The following is an 18,431-nucleotide window of genomic DNA, read 5'->3' as shown; positions in this document are numbered from 1 at the left end:
AAACAGCCCATTTGGAGAATTTGGCTATTGATTGTCAGAAATAACTATCATAAAAAGGGTATGTGAAGAGTTGAACAACCCAGGTAAAAAGAAGATAGTGTTAAGCTTATAGTTAATCAAAACCTATGAAAATCATTCATTCAAATATCTTTCAAGGTAGCCTTAAAGAGGCCTGTATATTAACATTCAATAGACTTCAAAATATGTAGAAACAGAGAGGTATTATCAGTACCTATTATATTTAATAGGTTTATGATTACTAGATTCCCAATGGTTTGATCCCACCACAGAATAGTCAATGTAGTAGCCAAATAAATCTTCTCCATGTTTTGGCTTATCCCACTGTACAACAACTGATGTTCTTGTATTTCTTGTGCCTACTACACGACCAGGAGCAGATGGGAGAGCTATGCAAAAGAAAGACATATATATTTGTTGCATTTAAAGACACTGATACATAAGCAGGCAGTAACTAAATTAATCTGGGTACAGCATTATATAATTTAAACTATTTAGATCTCTCTAGCTCTGACATTTTTCTTAATATCATTAGGTGATATAATGGCATGCTTCCTTTCCTCTAATCCATATAACTGGTTAGTCTTGATTGCATATCTCTATTGTTTTTAAGCAAATGCTTAAGTTAACCTAGTTAAATACAGAAGAACTCCCAAATGGATGCAACAGAATACCTACCTCCGCTCAACACAAAAGACTTACCAGCTGGAGGCAGCTGTGCCCAGTGTGGTGAGAACTGCTGCCTGTTTAGTCTATGGCCAACTCTCCTAAGTGGCGCCAAATCTTCAGATCTTATTTGGCCAAATCAAATCAGGACAGTGATTCGAATCTCCCAGTCGAATCACTGTCCCTTCGAATCAGCTGAATCCAAATCCAAAGCAAATACTTGCTGCTTTGCACAAGCCTACCACCCATTGTCTCATACTACCTGGGGCCACACAGCCATCCCTACCCTTCAAGATGAGCAGCTGTTACAGGCAGATGACAGCCAGTGGGACAAAGCAATGCATCCCCACTGGAGACTGGGGGGAGTGGAGTAGCCACACCTTCCCCAGACCAGAATCACCCCAGTCTGAAGGCGGCATAGGAAGAATGGGAGAGGAGGTGGTTGCAAGCTATAATGCCTATGTACTTCTTTTCCTAGAAAGATTTCTAGCACCGGAAATTTTCCAAATATTTCTGTTTTTAGAAATAAGCGCCCATTCCTACCTACAATCACCGTAAGTAGCAACTAGTAATATCTGATAAATGTTTATTTGTCACCAATGCTTGGAGGAAAAATAATCACATCCTAATTTTTTGTTCTGATAAGTTTAAGGGTGGGCTTCAGGTATACAGTTTAGGTGAATTTTGAAATTTACCACTATATGTGCAGCCATACTTTCGCTATCACTGAAATGCAACAACATCAATGCAATGGGAATTGTACATGAGCCAGAATTCACAACAGGGGTTATTAGAAAGAGAAATGAAGGCTATATTATCTAACTGAACTATAGGAAAATGTAGGTAGCTTATAATTCCCTGAGTTAGATAATATAATTATCCAAAAGTAGAGTGTGGACAGAACATCTAGTCTTCCTTTTGTGAATAGTCACATTAATGAAGTGCTGCTGAAGAAGGACTAACTGAAATCAATGTAACTTTTTAACACTTCCATTTCTCACCGAAAAAAAAATGCTAGTGATGGAGAATCCTGAATATTAATTATACAAAAGTGTGGCACAGTTTTCTTACCTGATCCCTTGTATGATGGTTAAAATACATATTTTTATAAAACTGAATTGGATTGCCATGCATGCTTCTGAATTTATAAAGAGTTTGTTTATTTGTCATTTTAAAATCATCAACAGCATTTCATAAATTCTCTTACCAGTGGTATCCTGTGCTTGAATAGGTGGTGTTATTTCAGATGGGTCACTAATGCCATGTTTGTTTGCTGACAAGACTCGAAATACATACGATTTTCCTTCTATAAGGTCAAACACTGCATAGCGAGGAGATTTCACTGCCACCTGAGCATTGACCCTCTGCCAGCTTCCACTGCCAACCATGGACTATAAAAATAAAAGTGATGATTACTTTATAATTGTTAAAAATTGAGCATACCAAATGGGTTCATGAAGGAGAATAATTTTAGAACGCCCGATACCCATGCATACAAATCCTCACTGCTCCTACTGGTAACTGCTCTACAGAGGAGATCTATATGACTGTCTATGTGTGTCCATGTATCCATCTAGATTTTTATATTAAGTAAAAGTAGCTCTTTAATTAAGGGCTAGATTGTGCCATCTGTACAGGCACATAATCACATGGGAACATTAGAAGACATGATGCCAAAGAGATACAGTATCTTTTTTGACTCCCTTGTGATAGTGGATAAAGTACAAGATTTTCTAACTTACAACACATTCCATAAATCAGACGGTGAAAATTGCAGTGTGCATTATATGCAAGAAATATGGTAAAAATAGTTTAGATCATAATGAGCAAAAGGGAAAATACAATCTGCATATGACTCACAGGGAGCAGAACAAAGAACAGGCTCTGTTCCTTAGCTGTTGCTACTCAGTTACTTACTACAAAGATTTTTTTTTCTTCATTCTACACCTTTCAAAGCAGACATATTGGCATGAATACACAAGATGCTTTACTGCACTAGTTACTGTGCAGTAAGTGTCCACATCTACACATGCAGATGCTTATTGTGCAGAAATGGGCTCTAATCGTGAGTAAATTTTGCTACCTGAAAATGCAGGTAACTAAGTTACTTGAGATTACTTACTGTGCAGTAGCAGACACCTGACTGCTTCAATTTAGGGCCCCCATTTCCTCTACACACGTAAAATGAACAAAGCAGTTTGTAATTTATACTGAGCTAGACACTGGCTTTAGTGTATATGGCAGAAAGCATAGTGAAAGATCTGGAAAACCAATGCTCCAAGAGAACTATTCTGCACATTAGTTACCCCAAATAAGCAGCTGACCCAGAAAAAAGCCACAGTTTATTTCAGTAACCTTAGGATGGCTGAATTGTCCAGTAGACAGCTTGAGCAAAAGTGTCTTAGGACATACAAAGACAATTGCATAAACAGTGCAGTCACAGAATTTTATATGAATTATATGAGCCGAGTATTTATAGGTTCAGACTGTGAATTCCTTAGAGAAAGAATAGTCTTTTTTGGCTGCTTTGTTAGCAGCTTAGATGTAACAGGCGTTTCCACAAATAAATAATACAAAGGTAAAACATCTAAAATCCATATTTTGAAATCCCTTTGATAGATGCTAAGCTGAAACATTGCTCTTGGAAACAAAAGAAAGAAGCAGCAGCAGCAGAAGTAACATTCATTTTCTTCTTTAATGAAAAAAGATGGGAAATATGTAAAATAGCATGTTTTTTGCATATTTTATATTGTGGTACTGAGCCTTGACTTGAAGCAAATTAATTGTGGGTGCTTTAATGTGACAGAAACAAGAATCAATTCACTGGTTTATATTTAGTTATAATTTAACATCTCAATGCATTTCTAATATATTTTAGAGTTTTAAACCTCTCTGTTTAATCATAACCCAGAGTACCTGGAGAGCACATATTGCCCTGCCTTGTGGTTCACATTTGAATTAAGCCAACTGTTCATACAGGTAAACATTACTCATACAAGTCAAGATTTGCAGGGTTTAACATTCATTTGTATAAAGAAATTATAGCTTTAGAATTCTTGTGATCATTTTCCTTTTGTACTTTTTTTTATTTAATGAATCAAGTGTTTGTTATTGCCACTGCCTTCTCTTTATATGGATATGTTGTGACTGGAACTATGAAGAGCTTCTTAAGTAAACCCTGTGGATATCAAAAATTTCAAGTGCACAATTGATGTCAGACTCTGATCCAGGATACATTTCAGCACAGAGGGATTATTATTATTATTACAATTTATGTGCATTACAGTTACACAGTGGAGCACAAATAATGAAACATGCAGTGTAGCAAGACAGAAGACACAGAGGGGCCTTGACTCTAAGTGCTTTCAATCTAAGTGCAAGTCAAGCAACAACAGATGACTGCACTAACAGAAAGAAGAGTTCAAGACTGCACTGGTCTGCATAAAAGGCAGTGGGATCTGAGCACATCTGTAGCTTAGATGTAAAGATCTTTGTAGGAAACCTAGAAAAGGAATGTGTTAAGGAGTCTGGTAGAGGAGGATACCACGGGGGAGGCTTCTGTTGGGTATGTGGAAGAGCATCAAAGAAAGCTTGACAATTGAATAAGTGAATGATAGAAACTGATCACACGTGGGAATTGAGAATTCCATAACAAATACGTAATCTAAATGTGAGTACTTGGGGTGAGTTGGGTTGTCCACAGTGATCTGAGAAAGGAGGTATCAGGGAAAGGTTAAGAGCTCACTTTGTGTTAAACTTAAATTGACAGATAAACATTGAGAAGTCTGAAAGATAACCTAATATTTTAGTATAGAAAACAAGACAGAAACCTGGAAATCTCTGTATTGACAACACAGAATGGTAGTTGAATTTGTTCCCCCTGATGAGAGCAAGGAACTTTGAGGAATCCCTACAGAAAGTTGGAGGGCAGCTGAACTACACACACAAATGAAAAGGAGATAAGTAGATTAAGATAGAATACAAGTCAAAATTTGCCCTCACATTTGAAACTCCCACATGCACCTGTAGACACACTGGAGTACCAGGGAAGTAGAAGAACTTCAAGAAAGCTTGGAAGGCAATGAAGAAGATTTCAAGAAGAGCTGGTGGTGCCAATGGCTCATGATAGATCAAAGATTATGAGTAGCGTCATTAGTTCTGAGCTTTAACTAACAAAATATCATTAGTGATGTTTGTAACAGCTATTTTAATTAAATCTGATGGGCTGAGTCTAGAATGCGAAAGGTTTATGATGGAAGGAATTTTAGAGAAAAAATATCAATAATACATTCAATGAACTTAGAGATGAAAGATGACAGTGAGCTGGGGCACTAGCTGGATAGGCAAATGGAGTCAACAATGAGTTTTTTGTTTTTTTTTCTTTTAGAGATGATTGTCTAAAGTGTATTTTTATGATGTGGTGGAAAGAAGCAGAAGAGAATGAGAGGTTAAGGAGAAGAGTAAGGGAGGAGGAAAGAGTGGGTGGAAGGTGACTGGGAAATGGGTCATCACTGAGGCAAGTGGAGTAGTTTGAAGAGAGAAAAACTGAATCTGTGAAAGAAAGGAAAGAGGAAAAAGCTGAAAGATGGGGAAGAAAAAAGAAACCAAATTAAGAAAGAGCAGTGAAATCTTGGTAAGAATGAAACTGGGGAGGCGGGAAGGAGAGGATTCGAGGAATGAGTCAAAAATAGTAAAAGTATGGTTGGAATTGTGAGCCTGGGAATCATTTAAGTTAGAGAAACTGAGAAGTTTATCTAGGAAGATAGCAGAACTGAACAAGAATGCATTTGTAGGGGAGAAGTCAGGCTGAACTTGAGTCTCCCTCGGAGGGGCTCTGCAGCACAGAGCAGAAGTGGGAGAGACTGGTGTTGAAAGACAGCTCAGCCTCCCTCCTTGTTCAGGCCAGTCAGGTCAGGTGAAACAGAGCATGAAGGAAAATTGTAGCTTTCTGTACAGGTAGGCAGGCAGTTGGTAGTAGTTTATAAAAAGTAACAGAGTTGGCAGAGCTTGGTCTCCTCTCCAACATCCATCCATGACTATCACTGCAGAAGAGACAGACAGTTGTTCCATGTGAAGAGCTGGCATAATTTACTGTTTTCATGGAGAAAGTAGGGAGAAGAGACCCAGTTATGGGTCACAGTTTACTCCTGGGTCTGCTTCAAAGGCAAAGAAACCATAAGTTCCTTCTTATTAAAGGCAAGTTGCAAAGAGTCAAAGCAACTTTGAGAGATAAGCTTTCCATTAAACTACTACACTGTACTGGTACTTTTGTTCTCTTTTTAGGCAATAGTAAGTAAATAGCATTTTTTTTCTCTGCATCTTGAATTTCAACACTCATTAAATCATGTAATAAGATATTTGATTATCCATGCCTTCTCTAAGGTGCCAGTGTGAGGCCCTGTGAGACCTCAGTGAGAGCTAGTTTTATTGTTAGTTCTGTGGCATTGAAAATTATTTGAATTTAATCGTATGTGGCAATGAAAAGCCTTACAGCTGAACGCAACAGTACAGTACCGTACCTTCTCAATGAAATACATCAGTGGCTCTTTGCCACGGGGAACAGGTGGATCCCAGCTGAGTACAACATATGTTTTGCTGGTTTCTGAAGCATGTACATTGGTAGGAGGTCCTGGAATATGAACATCGCCTGGAGAAGTAATAAACTTACAAGTGTTAAACAGCAGATTAACACCCAGGTCAGCACTTATGCTACAGCTCATCTTTCTGAACTCCCACCCTACAACGCATTTCAAAGCTACTAAAGGCTAAAATATCAGCTTTACATTTTACCAGCTTGTTTCATGTCTATTTTAAGGAACTAAGTATGCAAATTAAAAGTGGGCTATTTATTTTCACTGCTGAAATAAAATATTCAACAGAAAACTTTCTATCTCTGTGCATTTGTCTCACATGATTTTTCTTTGATCATATTTGAATTACTTTAATCAGCTGTGCAAAATGCCTTGATAAAGCCACTTGCTGTATGCAAATAAGAGATGCTTGATCAAAGACGTAAGTCCAAGAGTCAGTATCGAAAACTGAACCATAAAAATTCCAGAAGGACAGTAAGTTTAAATAGAAAAGGAGTTTAAAGTTAAGTGTACAGGAGGAAAAAAAACATACTAAAAATAGCTTCTCTAATATGGATGGTGTTACAAGCCAATATAATTTAGATCTGCCCTACAGAATCAGAGACATGCAAATGTATCATACAGCCACCTTTGTTCCTACTTTCTCAAGCGACTATGTCAGCTGGAGATTAGTTGGAGTGCAGCACTTGTCTGCCCACATACCCCTCTCTATTCTCACCCAAACCCTGCAAGGAATGTGATGATAAGCCAAATTGAGGGAATCTTAATCTGCCCAAATAGGGCAATTTATTGCCACTCTGTGCCACAGCAGAGGCCATGTTCTGTTGGTTGAATGGACATTGAAAACGTGGTACAGGCAAAAGGTGATTCAAGCCTATAAATGACAGCTTCCAGCATATTCATTTATCTCTGAATAAAGTGTCGCCTGGCAACAGTTCAGCAATGGCAATTTGGGAGATATCCATAAATATCCTGTTCTTGCAGCTCAAAATGTAGTAGTGTGAGAGGGATTTTAAGGGATTTTGGGCATTTTTTTTTTTTTACAGTGCAACACTCTGCACATATCCAATAAATGCTTAGAATTTCATCTATAAAAATAGAAAATGTCTTTTCCACATGACAATATAAGTCAAAGAAGGAGAAAATATAACAATTTATTCACAAAGACATTAGAACTACAAGTAAAAATCCAGGCTGAAAATAAGTACATTGGGAGTTAGTTTGTCTTCTATGACACTTCTTTTTCTAAATATAAGCAGGTTTTAAAAGCAACTTGGAAGTCTGTATGCAATAATTTACATCACTTACTATCCTTTTTAATGAATTTTTATTTTTATCCCCTACAAATGTGTCTTTGTTCTTTGCGAAAGCACATCAATTTGTTGAGTTTAAGACAGATCTGCTGAAGTATAGTAAATAAATTATTTTAAGTACTAAAAAAAGCTATTTTCAGCATAATTAATGGGAATAGGAAAAAAAAGTTTCAAGTAGACTTCACAGGGTTAAGTCCCAATAATGTATGCTAAATGTTCACCCTTTAGAATTCCAAATCTGACATCATTTTTATCGTAATACTACACAATCAAGAACATGACCTTGTCCTACCCCTCAGACTCTTGCATTAATTGATGTTATCTGTGGCTTGTGAGGTAGGATGCCTGCTTTATTTTATAGTTACAAAACACTCGTTCACTACATAGATTTTTTGCAAACTCTTATGTTACTGATTATATTCTAAAATTTCTTGGATGTAAACAAAAGAAATCATGGAAGAGCTACATGCCTTCAAGTTCATCCTGAGAGATAATAATACGTCTGCCTTCATCCACGTGAATAGCTGTAGATGAAAATATGAATTTATAATTAGTTTCTGGATTACTTTAGTGTATTTACAGATTTTGAAGCTTATTTTTGTCAACAGTGAAGACCACTGAGTAACTGTGTCCACTATCTCAGTTTTTGTATTATAACTTCATTATAGCATATTGATTCTGTCACTGTTAGGAAAGTTACACTTTACACCTGGACCATCAAAGGCAGGGGTGGGTAATTAATTTGGCTGGAGGGCCACTTAACGAATTTTGGTGAGCTGTCGAGAGTCATGCATATAAAATATTTTGGAAGATATCATTTTAACACATTAATACCCACCACCACTTCCCTGCCCTACCTGCTGCCCAGAGCAGAACAGCAGGGGCAAGAGGAAGAGAAGGAGGAGCTGCTGGAGGTTGAAGAGGTTCAGCAGTAACCCAGGTGGCTGCAGCAGTGGCAACAGCAGCCTCACTGGAAAGTTGTGCATGCTGGTCGGGGCTAGGGCCAGGGTCTGCAGATTGAGGGAGCTCAGCAGTAACCCAGGTGGCTGCAGCATGGCAGCAGAAGCTCCACTAGGAAGTTGTGCATGGTGGCCAGCATGGTGGGCTGGGACTAACCAGTAGGTGAAGGCAGGGCTGAGTCCCATGAGGAGTGCTACAAGGACAGCCAGGCTGGGTACGGTCAATTGGCAGGCACCCACCTGTGAGCCAGATCCAATCAATTAGTGGGCCAGTTTCAGCTCACGGGTTATATTTTGTCCACCCCTGATCTAAGGGCACTTAACATGAGCGTTCGTAACTTGTGCTAAGTGCCCTCTGAGCTTCTCAAAGTTATGCTACTTCATGCAAGGGTTAACTCTGGTCTGTGCTACCTCGTTCATGTTAGGGCAACTTCAGTCCACTTCAGGGAGATAAAAAGAGCAACTTTCAGACTTCAGTATCCCAGGATGCACCACTTCCAGCTGTCCTTACCCACCCAAAACAGAGGTAGAGCCCAGCTGTCCTGGCCCCTTAGCCAGACCCCTGCTCTCCAGCCCTATACTGGCAAGTCAGAGCCGTGCAGGCAAGAAACAGTATTAACCCACAGACCATTGTACAGACCATTGTAACTCTAGCACCACTTATTATTCCACAGCTTTCGTATGGCCTAAGTATAACATGTAACTTCACCCTGACTCGCATTGAATTAGTCACATGAAAAGTAATGGTGAGAGTATGTTTAAAGGATAACTAAAACGTCCTAGAATTTTATTGTTAATTGATGTTCTCTGGCATAGTAGTAAGGCATTATGTTATCAGTTGAAATTTGGGGTTGAGGACTACCATGAAATGGCAGTGGCAACTCAGTGTTTACAGGAGAGAAGTGACTATGATACCTATGCAGAAGGCCAGTGCAAAATAATATACATTTGGCATTAGAAACACATAGCCTTTGTGTTGGCCTTTTGAACAGAACGAAATCTGAGCTGAAAGGAATGTCCATCTAAACTACCCTCCCTTGTGACAGACTACAATAGTCAATACTTTGAGCAGTACTAGAGATCCTACCCATCTGCCTGTAAATTTGAAGTTATTTTATCAGGGGTGCCCAATGTGGGGGAAGAGAGGGATATCCTAGAAATGACAGCCTGAGGAAGAAGACAGACTTGTATTGCCTGTGAATTCAAACAACAAGTATTTTCTATTCAGCGAATATAGATATACTGGATAATATTTTCAAAAGTGTCTTTAGTAGCTAAGAGAATGAAGTCTATGGAAAGTCAGTAAGTGGAGCTCCTAAGTTGCTACTTCATTTTGTTTTCTTTATTAATGCTATCCATTGTAGTTGTGCATATTTCTTAGATACTGAATTATCCTGCAAATATGAATGTAAATGAACTGGAACCATTCAACTCCTGACAAGTACCTAATATGGATCTTTTTGCCATTATGGGCATCTCTGTCTTATAATTAGTAAGAGGGCCCACACAAGAAAATAATGTAGGTAAAGGAGAGGTTCAAAACAAAGAGATAAGTATTGCCCAGAAACAAAACCTTTCCTTAAAATTTAAATGGTAAATACAGAAATACTTCTTAGTGCTCACAGTACTCACTTTGTAACCTGTCCAGGTCAACAGGATCAAGAGCTGCAACTGGGTCAGAGACTCTCGAATGCCTGCTGATACCCGCTTTGTTCACAGCTCTCACACGGAACATGTAAGACCGTCCCTCAAGCAAGCCGGTTACAGGATATTTGCAGATTTTGACTGGAGCATCATTGCACTGCACCCAGTTTTCAGTGCCCACTTCACACCTTTGAAACAGAAAATAAAATCATTGATCAGCATTCCAAAATAAACTTACGCAATTAGTACGTACCAGGCTTACATCCATACAGAGGCTTAGATCCACAGCTGACATGAATGAGTCATCCCTCACTGACTTTTAGGAAGCCCGCTGACTGATACCAGGTATGGGTTTAGCCCACAATATTAACTAAGAAATATAGTTCTGTTATACTTCATTTTCTCTGACCTTTCCAAATTCAGTCTAGCCCTACTCATATCCATTCAGAATACTACCGCAAAGATTGTGTTCTTGGTACGTTGTTTTGACCTTGTCACTTTTCTCTCTTCCTTAGCTCTCTGTTCTCTCTTGCATCACAATACTTGTGTTCATTTTTGGGACCCTGAATAGCCTATTCTCATCCTACCAGTCAGGTCTTATTCACCTCTCTCTGGATTCTTATTCATTATTCAGTTCCCACCTCTGACAAGGTGATGATGATCGCCATTACCTACTTGTGGTTTTTCCCAGGCTGCCCCTCACATTTGGGAAAAGCTCCCATAAACAACAGCTAGAGTTTCATTATCCTCTTTGAAACTTTCTTCCCAGTTGCTACTTTCTGTGATGCTTACACTGCTGGTAATGTTAGCCAATATTAATCTCATTGTTTTCTTCTTTGCCGCCCCCCACCACCCCAATCTGCCTATATGTATCCATCTGTCGTCTCCTGTCTTATACAATGACTTAAGATCTTTGGGGTAGGAGATGTCTTTTTGTTCTGTACAGCATCTACCTCATAACTAGAACATTTCAGCGCTACAATAATCCAAGTAATAACAACACTACAAAAGGAGCAGTACACTAATTCATCCATGATCTACATACCATTTAAATGCCATGCTTTATTCTGAGCATTTAAATGGGCTTAAATAATACACATATATTGTTGAGTCCTCAGAGGCAGAATAATTTCTTCCCCAGTGATAACCCTTTAAAAGTGGTTCAAGACTATCTCCAAGAAAAAACAAAGGTATCTGACATACAAATAGCACAGTGCAGAAATAGGTAAAAATGTATTGCAAAAATGAGTAACTACTAAGTTTAATATAGAGCACCAAATATATTGAAATTATATCAGTAATATTTTGTATCTAGTAAATTGCCATTTTTTAATATTAAGGTTCAGATTCTCAGGATCTAGATATGATGAATTTACATCAATATAGTTGTTTATTACCTTTCTAAAAAAAGGATCAGGCACACATGTACAGCCCTGTACCACTGTAATTCGCTCCGATCCAGTGTAGAATTACCCCAGGGAAAATCAGAGGTAAAATGACACTAGTGTATGTTACACTAGTATTAGGTGTCTCATGTCCTCAGCAAATACTAGTTAGCCTTTGGCTTAAAGAATGTAGGCTAATAGTTGCTCGCTCACCACCCACTGGTGAGGCACTGAAATAGAGTCTACCTCATGCAGTTAACCTACTTATCTGTCTTCTTCAAATCCTAGTATAAATTACAGTGGGAAACAAAACTGATATAAATTACTTTAGTATAAATGTGTTCTCTCACCAGACCCTTGGATACATTTGTAAGAAGCAAGCAATGCAGAAGGGGAAAGCTAAAATGCAGATTCAAGTTGCCTCTACTGAGCAGAACCCAGGCCAAAATTCAGATCCAACAGAGAGGAGCTATAATGATGGTTTAAACTGCTCACTTAGTCTTCTCTAGTCTGGATTAGCTCTTGCCCCAAGCTAACAAACACTGCTAGAAGGAATCATGATGGATTAGAGGACGTGGCTTGAACCCTTTTATATTCCAATGGTTGCCAACCCCTTTAATGGTTCCTGGAGAATTATAATAGTCCTGAGCCTCCTCTGGATTGTTCATGGACTAAAGTGTCCCCAAACAGTCCAAGTATTTGGGTGGAAGGTATAAAAACTGTGATTTGTTTCAATATGTATATTTTTTGCAGACAAAAAATAAATTGCAAATGCACACCCACCTATCAACAAAATATCCAAAGACTGGACTCTCCTCAACTGTATTTGGTGGTTTCCAGGTAACAATGACATAATCTCTGTTAGCATCATGGCACTTAACATCCATTGGAGCTCCTGGTGCCCCCATGACTAATGCATCCGCATCTATACCGGAAAAAATAAGTATATTGGATTTGAGTAGGATGCTTCCCAGACTCAGCAGCTACAACACAGCAAAAGTAAAGTATAGTCACTGTCCAATTCACCAGTATGGTATTCCCACTCTACGTGAGTCAGATTCTAGTGTTTTCAGTGTGGCTAAACCACATTAAACTGAAATAACGTACTTGTAATGATTGATAGGCTTAAAAACCTTGCTGGTTTACCTTTCTGCTGACAGAGATGTGAGAGAGGCCCCTGGAAGACATGAAGTTAAAGGTTCAATGGGATCTGATGTACAATCCCTACAACGCAAGGCACAATGCCACATGTGTATGCAGGAGGCATGATTATGGGATCCATCAGTTCCCAACATGACATATTGCTGGTGCAGAGGAAGCTGGGGAACCTGATACCTGCAACTGGAAGCTCTGATCAGCTGATCTGCAGCATGAGGATGCACCATGTGCTTCCACAACTGATTCATGCTTCCAGCTGCAGGATCACATGGTGTGCCTCCACTGCTGGGACCCTGGATCCGCTGATTGGCATTCCAGGCTGCTAGGGTGCAGTGGGTTGCTTGATTCCAGATGCTCCCTGATGGTTGGGAGCCCCAATCTGCCACTGCTCCCAGCCAAGGAGGCATATCAGAGTCAAAGGCTCCAATGAGGAGCCTTTCTCTGAGGCTGGGAGTGGCTGCTGATCACTTCTCCTCACCTTAGAGGTGCAAGAGCTCTTGACTCCAATATGACCCCTCAGCTGGGAGTATCAATCAGTTGATCTACACTCTCAGCTTCAGAAGCACAGGGCTCTCATGTACTTTGGAGGTTGGGAGCCACAATTAGCTTGGCCATACAGTCAATTAATAGCATGATGGGAACCAGCTATAAAATTATTACACATTTTGTGTAATAATTTTGTGGTTTATTCCTTGTATCATTCCATTAAGTGCATTAATGTATGGCTAGATAACTACTAAACACATGATTAACTGCTTAATCATTTCTTAAGTATAACATGTGCGAGGAACCGTACACACCAAAGATCCACAGACTTCCTATGAGAGGTGAAAGCTTAACAACCTTATTTGATTTTAAAGCCCAATAAAAAGCTAGATCTCAGTTATTCACATGTCAAAAAGTGGGACTTAATGAAAAACAACATGTTGACAGGAAAAAATAGCTTTCTAGGTCTATAGAGTTCTACTACTTTTCTAAGATTACTTCTTAATTGAGATGCTAATAATCCAAATTAATTTCCTTAACTGAGATACCCATATGCAGACAGGGGAGCATTGATGTTGAAGAACCCAGAACTCCAGAAAAAGACTATTAATAGGGGAAGTTCTCAGTCTGCCAGAAAAGGGTTATACATATACTGCATGTGGCCTGCATTTATCTCTTCTTGGTTTCTCTTGATTGTTAAGAGAAACAATCACCAAACATAAGCCTCATCTTAAGATTGCGCCTAAAATATGGCTGTTCCCTGAATGTTTTCAGCACGGTACAGTGATTAAAAAAAAAAATCCACCAGCTGGCACGAGTCATTGCTAATCATGCTGTGTCTTCATGAAGGAGTCCAGTTCCTGCTAAAGTAACACCACAGAGAAGTGCCGAAGAGTCTTATAGTATTTCACCCTAATGCAAAGGCAAGAGCACTAAAAGGAGATATTAGGACTGGGCTCCAACATGATTGGCTAGGGTTTTGTCTAAGGAAATGAACTAGAAACAAAGCCATAGCAGTTTGTCTTCAGTGACAGCAAAGAGGCTGAATAGTCAGCCTAGGACATATAAGGCCAGTGAAGTCTGTGACTAAACCCACAAGAAGGATCTACAGCCCTCCATAGTGGCCCTGTCTACTTACCGCCCTGCTGTGCTATGACAGTTTGAAAGAAAACTGTGAGGAAGACTTCATGTAAGCTGTGGTACGCCTCTAAACTGAACTCACCGGATCCTCAGCATGTATTAATTAGCTCCATTGACTTCAGTGGCATTATACCAAGTTTTAGTCAATGAGGATTGGACCTGAAGTGCTTAAGAGAGTCGAAGAGCTGCGCAGCAAAACTTGCACTTATTTTTAAAACAAAAGAGATGGAGAGGCAGGTTATGCCCACAGATGTGCGTGGGAGCTTGCATTCACATCCGTGGGAGTTGTGATTAGTGACAAATTTTTACCTTTATTCTATTTTAATGTCTTCATCTCCTTTTTCTTTGTCTCTCCCATGAAATGTGTATTTTTTTGACAAACCAATATTTCTTTTCCCTTTTTCCCACAGGTGTTACCCATAGGACTAGACTGTGATTGCTGCTGAGGAAGGTGCACGGATGACAGAGAACCTTTTTTTTTCTCCTTCCTCAAAATCCCCATTATGTTGCTAAGTGAATTCTTTATCCTATTGCATTTGCTAAGTTGTTTTCAAATGAAGAATAAAGACCATACCTCTGACAAACAGGAATGCTCTATGCTCATTCACCCCTCCTTTTGTAACCACACGCAGGGTATATAAACCTTCATCATCCTTATTCAGATGGGTGAAAGACAGTGCTGCCTGGCCTTCTCCAAAGAACAGATTTGTCCACTTGGATTCTTTTATTAGGACATCTAGGATGGAATAGCAAAAGGGCATGTTTCAATAATCTAGCAAATAGAAATCTTCATCCTAGCACACATTTATGCTCATCAGGCCTGCCATTTCTGCAGCTTTGCTCAGCATGATGGTGATTTAATGCTCTGAAAATCTACAAGGACTACAAGGACTTAACTGTGTCCCACCAAATTCATTTAATCAATTAATATTAAATGAGTGTACACTTTTGCTCTGCTATAATGTACCTACTACAGAAATAGGAATGATTTCCCTCTAACCTCATTTTAACAAGTTGACAAGGAAGGAATTTTAACCCACATTTTGAAACAATGCTATGAAAACCAACAATACACAGTTGTGATTGCAATAGGTAACTTCTATCCAATTTTATAAACTTTTCTGCCTATTCAGGTCAAGTGTCAGATTAGTCAAACTTCTCTTTCTTCAAGTGTAAAGACAAGATTTGAGTTTAATCTGAAGCCTGCAATAAATATACACCAAATTTTAAATCCTCCAGACATGCCTGCTGAGCAGTGAATCAAATTAAATTTGAATTTTTCACAGGTGAGAGGTGGTGACCCATGATTAATGTTAATTAAACTGATTGAGTAGTGAAATTGGAGCAAAGGAATGAGCAGAATATTTTATGCTGGTCAAGGGAGTTCCTTTCTATCCCTTTTTTAAATAATTGATTAGAATACTTCTGATTGTTAACTCCTTGAGTCCTCTTCTATACAAACCTATCATAATTAGTGCAGCAGCTTTACATTCAAATTTGTCTGAGGGCTTTCTATATTTATTATCATGATCAGGGATCCTGGTTTTCTCTGATAAAAAAATCCCCAATTTTCGGGTTAACAATAGTAACCCCAAATCCACATTTTTCCAAGATTAAAATGAAACACCACTAATGCATAGATTTATATATATAGTGGTGTTTCATTTTGATCAAGGAAAAATGTGGATTTTGGGTTACTTTTCATTGGCCAAAAATTTGGGGACTTTTTTTGTTAATCAGAGCAAACCAGGATCCCTGATTATGATGCTTAAATTGAAGCAGATGTGCCAAAAGTTGCAGTTTAGTCATTTTGGCCAATTAATATACTTATAACTACACAAGTGAACTAGAAATGGGGGGAAGTGTGTTACATCTTTAAATGTCAAAGGCTACAGTCATGCTTCCATTTGCTTGCTCTTTCTCCACGAATCATTCACTTGTAGGTGTCCAGTGGACCATCTTCAACAGGAGGCATGGAGAGTACCCTAACCCCTTTTAACCCATAGTTTAGTAACCAAGGCACTTTCCTGGGAAGTGGGAGATATATAAATTCAAATCAATCCCACCAGAGATAAGTCAGAAAGCTGTATTCTAGGGCTATTTCAAAAGTGTTCTTACCACTATGCTATTGCCACCATGTGTCATACTGAGCTTCATATGAGAAGGTTATTAGGCATACTATGCCCTTGCCTAAGGAGTTAGATGGAATTCATGGGCATCCCAGCCTTCATTTTGATTGCAACAGAATTTAGGCAGGAATGATGTAGGAATATGCGATAGCCCAAATCTAGGTGCCTTGGGATCTTTTCACATCAAGTGAAGGCCTTCATGAATCCATGCAAACAAGAGGTTTTAGCTGCTGACCTGAGTCAATTTGGACCATTCTTTATTTCTTAGGCACTTAAATTCCATGTAATTCCTATTTAGAAACCTTAGAAGTTGACTAGGATCTGATCCACAAGCTCTGTTGACTCTATAAGGTTTCTCCAGACACCAATATAAAGCTATAAACAGGCATTGTTTTTGTCATGGAATCAGGTGCCCCGTAATATTTTCCAGCAGAACTGATCCAATTGATTGTCAGGTACAGATGTTGCCCAGAATTATTGTCCCACAGCATCAGTCCCCTGCACCTCCCAGGGCTTCAGATCCAACAAGACAGTGCTGTTGGGTGCCTGGCCCCCATCCAAGGTGCATGTCTACAAGCAAAAAGCAGGGACCTGCATGAAAGATACACCCTAGAATTCCCTGCCCAGGATAGCTAGAGAGAATGGGCAGCCCTAGCTGCAGGGATCAGATAGGCAGCTGCCACAGTACAGTGCTACAAACTATTAATAGGAATCACCATGCTCACATTCTGGAGCATTTGGGGCATGACAAGTACATCTGTTCAACCATATTTTGTGCTGCAATATTTTTTTTCTGGCATGACAAGGGTAACGTCTGTTTGCAGCCTAAGTGAATGCAAAATATTCCACAATTTAGGTTCCTAATTAAAGGAAAACCTCTGATACCAGCTGAGCTAATATCCAAAGTTATTATTTCAGTGTGTTTCCTTGAGCATCTTAATTTGGTTAAAAGTAAGTCAGAGTTTTTAAATTGTCAGAAACTTAAAACTATTTGAAAAGATTTGATTGAGATGATTTACATATTTACAGTTTACAGTTTGCTGGCTAGCAGCTAGTCTGAGTCTTATTAATTTTGAATATGTAATTTTCTTGTGTATAATTAATAGAAGTAAACTACAGAGATCCATCTCCAGTCTTTAGTGATTTATCATTTGAATAATGAAATAAAGAAATAAGGAAATGCATATTTAAATATCAACACAGAATTTCATGACTTGTCTGAAAAAGAACTAAAAAATTGTTATACATTGTTAGATATTGCTAGATCCATTATTAACCTTCCTGATGTTCAAATTCATGAGGTGGCCCTGGTTCTAAAAATATCTGTGATATTTGTTCTAAAAATATCTATGATATTTATATCTGTGGGATGTAAAATACACAGAAATAATATACAGCACATGAATTCTTATCATATTTGAATGAAATTCTACCTGTAACTTGTATGCAGGCATCGAAAACTCTGAGAAGAATAGATTAGGCCACATCTATTTCTTCAATGTTTCCTACTGGATATCTTCACTATTTTCTCAGTAAGTATGCTGGTTTTTCTAGATCCTTTCTTAGACACCTAACTTCCCCCATGGAATGGACAGTAGCTTACTAGCCAGGATGCTAATTTAGAGCTGTGGATTGGAGTACATAACTAACCACCCTACATCCTTTAATGAATTTATCTCTTCACAAAGCCACTTGGTTGTGACTTATTTGTTTAAATATATGAGCGTCTGGTTTTTGTGCCCATGGCCAGGGACAGACATTCACAAAGCCGGAGCCTGAACTGATTCAATCTTTGCAGATGTCCAGGGAGCACAAGCCTCTTCCCAGCAGGAGCGCTGCAAGCAAGTAGTCAGAGCTGCCATGGACTGTGCGGGGCATGTGGCGGCACTGGCGCTCAAAGGAGGCCATAGTCCCAAGCTCCTCCCAGTGCTGCCACCACTAC

At 39.0% G+C, this 18,431-nt stretch overlaps 1 protein-coding gene across 1 annotated transcript in view; it reads right to left on the bottom strand.

Annotated features, from left to right (window-relative positions):
- The window catches only part of MYOM2 (myomesin 2), a 107,439-nt gene that overhangs the window by 53,951 nt on the left and 35,057 nt on the right, over nucleotides 1-18,431 (bottom strand). The window contains exons 10-16 of the mRNA XM_019537497.1: nucleotides 14,935-15,096; nucleotides 12,360-12,501; nucleotides 10,180-10,379; nucleotides 8,059-8,112; nucleotides 6,204-6,331; nucleotides 1,892-2,075; nucleotides 233-407 (exon numbers count right to left, since the gene is read on the bottom strand). Of these exons, the coding sequence (XP_019393042.1) occupies nucleotides 233-407; nucleotides 1,892-2,075; nucleotides 6,204-6,331; nucleotides 8,059-8,112; nucleotides 10,180-10,379; nucleotides 12,360-12,501; nucleotides 14,935-15,096 (1,045 nt within the window). The remainder of the gene's footprint in view (nucleotides 1-232; nucleotides 408-1,891; nucleotides 2,076-6,203; nucleotides 6,332-8,058; nucleotides 8,113-10,179; nucleotides 10,380-12,359; nucleotides 12,502-14,934; nucleotides 15,097-18,431) is intronic.

The sequence above is a fragment of the Crocodylus porosus genome, unplaced genomic scaffold (genome assembly GCF_001723895.1).
Source record: "Crocodylus porosus isolate Cpor-Errol unplaced genomic scaffold, CroPor_comp1, whole genome shotgun sequence".
In the NCBI taxonomy this organism is placed as follows: Eukaryota; Metazoa; Chordata; order Crocodylia; family Crocodylidae; genus Crocodylus; species Crocodylus porosus.
This window is presented reverse-complemented; position numbering and strand designations above follow the sequence as displayed.